The sequence below is a fragment of the Amphiura filiformis genome, chromosome 3, assembly GCF_039555335.1.
Source record: "Amphiura filiformis chromosome 3, Afil_fr2py, whole genome shotgun sequence".
In the NCBI taxonomy this organism is placed as follows: domain Eukaryota; kingdom Metazoa; phylum Echinodermata; class Ophiuroidea; order Amphilepidida; family Amphiuridae; genus Amphiura; species Amphiura filiformis.
Genome location: NC_092630.1, coordinates 24018757 through 24028650, shown reverse-complemented (window position 1 = coordinate 24028650; position 9894 = coordinate 24018757). Strand labels below are relative to the sequence as shown.

At 39.8% G+C, this 9894-nt stretch overlaps 1 protein-coding gene across 1 annotated transcript; it reads right to left on the bottom strand.

Moving 5' to 3' along the window:
* Nucleotides 1-689: 689 nt before the first annotated feature.
* On the bottom strand, nucleotides 690-9063 carry LOC140148255 (uncharacterized). Its single transcript, XM_072170148.1, has 2 exons — nucleotides 8989-9063; nucleotides 690-2853 (listed from the first exon to the last, which is right to left on the bottom strand). The coding sequence occupies exon 2, from the start codon at nucleotides 2159-2161 to the stop codon at nucleotides 1031-1033; it is 1131 nt and encodes a 376-aa protein (XP_072026249.1). The 5' UTR covers nucleotides 2162-2853; nucleotides 8989-9063; the 3' UTR covers nucleotides 690-1030.
* Nucleotides 9064-9894: the final 831 nt, after the last annotated feature.

Sequence of the window (9894 nt, the reverse complement as noted above, 5' to 3'; positions counted from 1 at the left end):
ATTTCCAACTGCGAACCCCTTCTTACAATGCGGACAAACGTATGGACGTTCACCTGTGTGGATTCTCTCGTGCCGCTTTAGAACCCCGCGACGCGTGAACGTTTTATGGCAAAACCGACACATGTGCGCTGCTGGATCTTTCGGAATTCGTATCACTGGCTCTTCTGCGGCCGCTAAATGATGCGAAGCCTCGTGACATTTGAGGTCCCAGCTGTGTTGGAATTCTTGTCCGCACCATCTGCATGCTTCCGTTTTTGGTTTTGACTCGTCTTCGACTTCTTCGACCACGCTATGGTGCGTTCTCTCATGACACTTAAGGTCCCAGCTGTGCTGGAATTCTTTGGAACAATATCGGCAAGCTACTGGCACTGGTTTTTGTCCGATATGAGTGCCCACATGTTGGCGCAAATCGACACTCAACGCAAAAGTTATGTGGCACTGAGGGCACTTAAAGGGTTTCTCAAGCGTCCTTGTTTCCGCCGAAACGTACGGATCTGGCTTTATTTCATGAGGTTCTTCAAGTTCCTCCTCATGATCAACCGTCTCAATCTGCTCTTCATGAATGACCTCTTGTAGTTCTTGATGTTGTTTCGCCCTTCTCTGTAGTTTATGAGTTCTTTTGTGTTCCTTCAAATAACGCTTCTTGGTGAAACTTGTATCGCAATACTTACACCTGTATTTCTTTTGTGGATCTTTTGCGTGACGATTGAGGGAACTGCTCTGTGTAAAACTCCTCCGCAAGAACTGCAACTGTACGGTTTCTCCCCGAATGACTACATAAATGCACCTTCAGATTGTTCCGCGATTTGAGCGATTTGCCGCACTACGATACAGGTAGTCGTATCGAGGGCTTGGTAAAAAGCAACTTTTGATTTGACGTCTTCTTCGGACACATTTGCTCCCTCTGTACTTAGCGTGTTTACGTTGGGTAAACTTACCGTGGGCAAACTCCCGCTGGGTAAACTGTGTTGATTTGTTTCAGTTTGGACCTCAACTTCGTCTCCATTGATGGGATTAAGAGGTTGTATTTTCACCGGTAAAGACCCAAATTATCTGCGGGCTGAGCAAGGACAGCTTGTGTCGTTGCCGGGTGTATGGCTTGACTTTGGCTGCTGATGGCCGTGTCGACAGTTTTAAATTGAGGTACCGTGGCACTGTTAGCAAAATTATACAGCATTTGAGCCGGATTAGCCACCAAACTGGTGCTCTGTAATGGCTGACTTGGAGTGCTTGCAACTGATAACAACCCAAAGGTCCCAGGTGGTCTTGCAAAAAGAGATGGTAAGATGCCACCTGTGGGCGTGGCTACAGTCTTTGAGCTTGTTTCGGATACGATTTGTTGGGGTAGCATGGTAGGATTTGCTGTAATAGTGCTTACTTGATTGGAATACAAACCGAGCGGAGATGGGTGAGATGCTGCCGTTGCTACCGGTTCTGGTCTGCCGGTAAACCCGGCTAGTGCTAGCTGTTGCTGATTGAAATCACCTCGTAGTTGATAGCCAAGTACACCCGCGGCTAATTGCTGCATGAGCAATGCTGCGCTTAGTCCAACATTTGTAGTCTGAATTTGAGGTTCTGTTGTGGTCACTTTAGTCGCAACACCAGTGGCAGCCGTATTGGCAACCTGTTGGGCAAACATGGCTGCTTGGGATGTCGCCATTGCTGCTGCTTGAGATGTCGCTGTGTTCTCCAGTTGCCCACTTGTGTATAGTTTGGCAGGGGCTGTATTTTCAACAGTGACCTCACTTTTGACCGGATATTGTCCGCTGCTGGGAACAACTTGTGTGTACAATGCCGGGCTAGCATACAATGCCGGATTCAACACGCCGGTTACTTTTCCATATTCGCTAACGTACATTTTGGTCGGATCGAATCTCTCGGCTTTGATAGATAGCATTCCCGCTGCCGCAAGTTGCTGAGTTAGTAGCGCAGCGTTAGCTGCTAGTTGATCTTGAGGTGTTGCCATGACGTTTTGAATGGAGGTGACAACACTTGGCACAGAAGCAACGGCACTTGGTTGAGTTATGTGTTGTGTGATCACCGATGGATAGCTGGTGGGGATATGAGCCATAGCTGCCGTGGGAGTTGCACTGGGTTTGATTTCAGACGACGGTACATGGATGATTGTAGGAGTATGAAGCTGCAGAGGATGCACATGCATCTGTTGATGTGCTGCAGGTGGTATGGCTACGCCTAACCTGTCCCGGCATTGCGACTTGTCCGGCAACAGTTACTTGCCCGGGGACAGTCGCTTGTCCAGGTAATGTCACTTGCGCAGCATGTCCAGGTAATGTCACTTGCGCAGCAGCAACAGCAGATGGATGGACACCATGCTCCATTGTTACTACACCTGCAGGGTTCTGCTGAAGAGTTGCTGGCACCACTTGGGCGTGGACTTGTTCCGCTGGCACTTCCTCACCCACCACCTGTTCAGTTCCAGAAACCTGTACATGTTCCGTCGGGGCCACACTGATGGGAATAGCATGCGACTGGGGGTGAACTGGGATATTTCTGTGTCTGGTCACCAAATCCACGGCTTGCGCCACCTGTTCTGTCGGGATGTAATGAACGCCCCCTTGCGTCACTAACGATGAGATCGCAATAGGCTGCTGTGCTGTTGCTACCACAGTTTCATATGCTGGTGCAGCAGATATAACATCGGCGACATTGTTATTGTCGTGCTTGGGGATAGGACTGGCGCTATTTGAGCTCGGATCTGTGACAACTTCTACCAACTGGGCTGGAGCTGTAGGGGTGTCCCCTATAGGCCCCTCAATTTGAAGTGGTGTCTCAGTTTCCATTGGTAAGTTTACTGATTGGTAGAACAAAGAATCTGCATGTCTTGCAGGTAATCTGAAACAAACAAAAATCAATGCAAAACAGTATAATTAAAAAACATATATATTTTAAACATCATGTAGTCTATGTCTATGTTAGTAATGGCTGATGTTTCTAAATGTAGTACCGTATTCAATGCTTCACTATAGAGGTTTAACAGTTTAACTATTTGAGAGAAATTTCCCCAATTTATCAATCACTCATCTTGACATTAAATATTTAATCATTATGCCTCCACCACAAGGCATACTGTTTTTGCAAGGTATGCCCATGCTCTGTACCTCCAGAATCCAGATGCTGTATAATAGGCAGATTGGTGGGCCATGGTAAGAACATATTAATCTGAGGTCTCTTAGACACCATACTGAAAGTCATAAAGTATCCAAGTATGGAAAATTGCCTAATTTGCATAAATCCAAGATGGCTGCCAGTCAAAATTCAGAATATGTCACCTTTATCTTCACTTCTAAATGACAATGATTCAGGTCTTAGAAAATGATTACAAATGGATCATGAACAGCTCCACAATATTCAAGCATGGCAAAAGGTGCCTAATTTGCATAAATCCAAGATGGCCACCTGCCAAAATCAATACAAAAATATGAACTTTTAAATATCTTTACTAATGACTATTTTGATGATTTGATTTTCAAGGATGTATACATGATATTTATTTGTCTGAACCTGTAAAATGTAGAATCCTTAGGCTGTAGACCCTTATCCATATTCTCTACTCTTTCAGATGGTGACCTGCAATTGAAGGGTTTTATTGAAGTTGTAAGCGTGTAGGAGGACATTGTGACAATGTATAAATGCTGTTTTTGTAGTGAAGCCTTTGTGGATGAAAGACAATCTGTTGTTTTGACAGCAAAAGGCAGTGACGGGGTGAACCGAGCAAGCTCAGAACGTGGTAGTGACTTAATGACAGTTGCTGGAGATCGAGTTCATGTAGATTGTCAGTGTGAATATTGTAGACCATTAAATATTGCATGTGTCCTAGCCGCATCTCAGCCTCAAGTTGAAACAGGACTGGGCATCCGTTCACAACCATCCTTTGACTTTCATCACCACTGCTTCCTCTGCTGGGAACTGGCTACATATGAAAAGCTTGGTTCCAAACCATGTTAAGTCCACAAACAGATGTTTCTGATTTACCTGTGCGATATTGCAATGGGTTGTGTCAAAGTAATGGTGATTGTATCACACAAGTAATTGAGAAACATGTGGTTGTGGACTTTTAAACATGGTTTGGAGACAAGCTCTTCATATAAACAGGGAAAAAGAAGAGAATTTGATGTTTTCCCCGTTAGAACAAGAGATTTTCAAGCAAGAATACCTCAGACATGTCAGTCAAGGTCTGAAACAGTTCTACAGAGACTTGCATCTATCAATGATCTACATGCAGCAGATGCAGTGTATCATCAATAGTGCAGTAGTAATTTCAGGACAGAGAAGAATATTCCACTGAAATCTACACAATTTTGCAAGTGAGCCTACTCCCAAGCAGGCCAAACGTGGCAGACCAGAGTCCAGTAATAAAACAGAAGCATTTCTCAAAGTAGTGAAATTTCTAGAAGAAAACAATGATGAACTTTTAACAGCAGGGACTGCCTTTGAGGAGAGCGAGAGCAATCACTCTCTACTGCTCTCCTTAAATCTGATCTAGGAGAGTGATTTTTAGCTCTCCTTTGTTGACCATTCTCTCTTTACATTCTATTGTAAATGCTCTAAACAGCTCTCCTTAAGGCTCCAGAAGAGCTATTTAATGCTCTCCTGTAAAAGACAGTCACTGTAACAGTTTATGACCTCGTTGAGAAAAAGGCAGAGTACGGTACCTGAAAAACATGGAGCATGCGCCATACACTAGTCGCTACATGAAAACAAAATTGCATCAACATTTTGGCGAAAAAATTACCAACCTACATGCACAGGTATGCGTGATCACATTAAGGCACATGGCAATGTCCATTTAATTACCAACTTCCACAAAGAGAAGCAACTTAATAACTCAGAAGACAAAAAGATAAGAATCATCAAGACAGCAGCAAAGCTCATTCAGAGTGATGCCAAGTCCATCAATCCAAGCAGTGTGTACCCACCAGCATATGTCTGGTTCCATACAGCAATACGCTTGCGTATTGCTGTCTGGTAAGCAGGTACGAATAATCCCGCGTGCATGGAGACTTCAGAGCAGGTCATTAGCCTACGTCCCGTATCCTACTATCACTCAAACAAGGAAATCTCTTCACGAATTCACTCACCTTGCGATCCTACATCATCAGTTGAAACGAACATCTAAGTTTCCAAAAACAACTTTGTCATTCCTCAAAACTACAAGTAACTTCACTAATAAAAAATTGAAATTCTACTATTACCCGTTATTGAAAATTTTGTTCGATTTATGTCAACCAAAAGAATGAATGCAGTCGAGTCGAGTTCAGTTGACCAAAATGGTAGCTGCTGCCTCCTGGTCACTTTAGATATGACATCAGTATCAAGCTGCTTATTAAATATTCATGGAACCGACCACATGGTCACAATCGGTGGATCGGATTGGTTGGAATCAACCCCTCGTGTTTGCACCTGGGAATTTCAGACACAGAGACTCCGCGGAGATTTCTACAAATTCGTCCAAAGGTAACCAACGGGTTGGGGATCGCATTTTTAACTATCACTAAATGTTTCGGAAATGAGGTCAGCTAAAAAGTAGTCCATTTCGGGGACTGTAATTGGTGTAGATGTCACATTTTGAACAGTGAGCGGTAAGTGACCAATTTGGCACTCAGCACACAGAATACCACCAGCAGACTCTTGAGGACCATGTTTGTGGGTACAAAAATTCCACTATTCTTTAATTGACATTTGTTATAACTTATATATGAATAGGATACAACTTCCAGTTTAGTTATAGGACCAAATATGAGTTAAATCAGACACTTACATTGTGAGTTGTAAATAGGTTTAGTTCGCAAAAATATTAATTTTTTTTTTCTGAATGGCATTTCTTGAGTTAAGGCTTTCTGGCTCTCAAACCCTTAAATTAAGGACACCGCCCACTTACTTGGTGATATATGAATCCTTGATTGATCAGAAGTTAATATCTGAACTTACTTGGAATCTTGTGATTGGTTGGGACAGTCTTTTAGTATCAATCTCACTTGCATGTTTCTGATTGGACAACGTTTTCTAGAAGCTAAAAATATTTCAGCCCAACCATCTTAATTCATAGAGGCATTTTATCCTGCTTACTTGGAATGTTAGAATTGGTGACAAGTAAGGTATATTATACGGGCAAGGACTACAATTACTGTACTGAAAATTCAGCAACTCAAAGCAAGTAGTTATTGATTTATTGATCAAATATTGGTTTTCCCTCATTTTTGGCTGTAACTCCACAACTGTTGTCTGTGCTGAAACAAAATTTCCAGTAAAATAGTCCTTGCCCCTATAATATACATATATATCTTACTTGTCCCCAATGTGCTATATTTTTTGAGAAAAATGCAAAAATGGGCACAAAATTGGGCAGGGGTGTAGTACCCCCTTAAAAAGTTGGGTCCAGAGCAAAAAATCTCAAAACAGCACCCTCTCCCAGGGACGGTTGACCTTGTTGACAGTTTGCTAAGGTCACAAAACAAATGCTTTTTCTATTTGCTTAGGTCGCATGTCACAAATAGGTCACCCAAAAATGGAGGAGCCGTAACATGAAAATGCTTTCTTCACACTTCAAGTTTGGTTTATTCTAAAAGTATAGTACATATTGTGGAAAGTTTGGTGTCATTTTGCAGATAATTATGTTCTTTATCAAATACAAAAACCCCAAGTCAATTGGACAACTACTTTGAGATTTATACTTCAATATGTAAGATGTGTCAATGGGGGAGCCGGGTCGGGGGAGCCCCATAGGGTTGTACACAAAATTGTGAAAATATGGCAAACTTCAAACATCTGTATCTTAAAAAGTACAACTAGTACAAATTGCACATATATCATCCTGAATTGTAGATCTACCTCATAGTAGATCAACTGTAACAAAAGATGTGACTAATTAATTGCCTAATTAAATGCTAATTAAGACAGTTTTTCCTATACATGTATGTTACTGTACAAAGTGTACACGTAATGCTCTGACATTTCTAAATGGCCTATCTTTGGCCCGAATCATCCTGCTTATTCAGAAGTACACATATTTTTAAGGAAATTTGATGAGGAATTAAATTATGCTATTAATTATGCCAGAAATAGAGGAAAAAAGTTTTGATTGATAAATGTCAAAAAAATTGTAAAATTATTTTACAATTTTTGACCACCCTGTATGTTTAACACAAGGGATATCAAACTATTTCTTCCTAATTTGTTTGAAGGGCCCATGAAATGTCTTTCTGAATCCATATTTATTTTGAGCTACATAGCTTTCAGAAAAGAAAAATATGGGGTTCACTGTGACAAGAAAGATGCTAATTTTGTTGATGTTCCACCCTGTATATTTCTTACCCACCCTGTATTATGATGTTATATTTGGTTGATTTGGCATCCTTGTAATATGTGACCATCCACCACGAAATAACTAAGTCGGCTCTAGATCATTTTCTGTTTATTGCAGATTTTGAAAGAATTCACTTTCAGCTTCAAAATGACACCTCAACCAGCTTCATTGGACATCTGGAAGTGAAGTTATAGTTCATCAAAGGTCAAATTCCTAGTATATTCAACATAGAAATTCAATTACTGTTTTTGATTGTATCTCAAAATGGAAAATGCCGACTTTACGACCAGTTTGTGATGGATGGGCACATATAAGCTTTCCAGAAATATATACGTATATTAAATGGTCTAAAATGTATTTATTAAAAGTTGTGTTGAAGTGAATCACAATTGGTGATATTTTCCTAATTTTACAATATGTTACACAAAAGATGACCAATTCATGACATGCGACCAGAAAGACAGTTGATTATGCTAGGTGAATTCAAATTTGCCATCAAACTGCATCATTTTACTTATCAAATTAAAGCCCTTCGAAAGCCAAAACTGAAAACATTTTTGTCATAGCACTTTCCGTAACAAAGTTACATCTTGTCAAAGATTGACTTACATCAAAAAGATTCTGCTAGCAAAATTCCCCAAAACGGCATTTATGGGTGTTTCTAGATTAGTCTCATGGCGATAGCAGCTTTTTTTAATGGAATTGCTATCAAAATCCCTCTAAAATACCATGTGCGACTTGATTATCACCATAAAAAATCATATATTTGGGTCAAGTGAAGTATAGAAAACATATTATTTATGTAGGTTTCCTTCACCGACCTGTTCTCGAAAAAAAATCAAATTTCTATGTACATATGCATTGTGTTTGGGCCCCGGTCTCGGCGAATTTAGCTGACTAGCAAATGTGTTAACTAAGGTTTGCCTGGGATGAAATGAACAGCAAGCGGCCACTCGGGCATAAACAACCGTAGTCATGAAAATATATGAATGAACAAAATGGAACCCCTAATTCAAGTCCAAAATATGTGACAGTCCGGTCCATGACCATGCCAGTCAGTGTGGCCCTTTTTTCACTATAATATTTACAGTAATTTCATGGCCAAACTGGAACACTATAAACGCTAGTGCTGGCTCCGCGTTAAACACACGCAAATATAACGCGGTACAGAAGAAAGCATACATGCGCCTTACATTGCGCGTACACGCTTAGTACGCTACATGGACGCAACGCGCATGTTCCAGTTTGGCCAAGAAATTACTGTAAAATAATAGTGTAAATATTTATAGTATAACTTTCGCTCAAATTCCATTTTGGATTTCAATCCAGGCTGCTAATTTTTATGTTATCCAAATGTAAATTTCTACAATTCTGAGCTTATTTTCCTTTTCATAAACCTTGGAGAATATTTACATGTTTTACAGGACAAGATAAAGCAAACCATTATCAAAATCTGTCAATCTGTTTTCCGGCACTAGACTGTTTACAAACAACACGGCACTTGCGCCTATGCAATTCTACGTAGCATGTAATTTTACGGTAAGGAATGTGTTCACTTCCTCATCTCTGTACCACTTAATTTAAGCAAAAATCCAAGATTCGTGTAGCTCAGATCAATCTCTACTATATAAAATTCTTGGTTTTTGAAATTTAGCCTTGCTTACCTTTTAATTTAAAGCATTTTCATCGAATTTTTACATCGTATTCAACCTTTAATTTTCCTCCATCCAAAGCAAAACATTACTAAACTCTTACACATACACGTAAACACTCCCAAACCGCATCGGGAAATTACTGTATGTAGAAACGAAGGAATGAAAATAAACACTCGTCGTTGTAAGAGTGTAATTTTGACCCGCTGTTTCTATGATCACTTTACAATATTTCCCATATTTATATAAATTATAAATTTACAGATTTTTACGAAAAACAAAATGCGATATAATCCACTTTCACATGGTAATCCGTATAATGTGTAATTTTTTTTCTATTAAAATTGATGCTTCGTGGGATAAAATGAAACATTTTAAAAAGTAGGTCAACTTTTATAAATGTTCTTTAAAATAAAAACACAATTGATTGATAGCGCCCTCAAATAGGAAAAGATGTTGCCGTAATGAAAAAATTCATGTGAAAATGACGCAGATTCATGGATTTTTTTAATTTTTAAAATTGAAACCTTGAACTTCAGAGATTACAAAATAACATTACAAAATAATAAAAACCGATTATTATTAAGTTTTCAATTTCAAATTGGGAAGGGCTTTGAGACAAATTATAAAATTAAGATTGCCTAAGCCATAAATGACTTTGAAATAATGATTTGGTTAAGTGATTTTTTGTTGTTGAAATTTTACATACGGTCTATGATTGTTGCAATTGCAATCAGCCAAACTTGTGCGTGTAGGACAACAGAGCAATTCTGAAGCAATGTCTTACTTCACTTAACATCCCCCATAGAGCTCCACAGTTGAAGTATCCAATAGGAGGGTTTTTATAGTAGGCCTACCCCCGGGGGCCTACCTCATTTTTTCGCCTTAATGACTAGAAAACTTTTTTTTTTTTTTAAT

Coding starts and splice junctions, on each gene's coding strand:
- LOC140148255 (XM_072170148.1), bottom strand. CDS start 2,161: ATGCATGTGCATCCTCTGCAGCTTCATACTCCTACAATCATCCATGTA.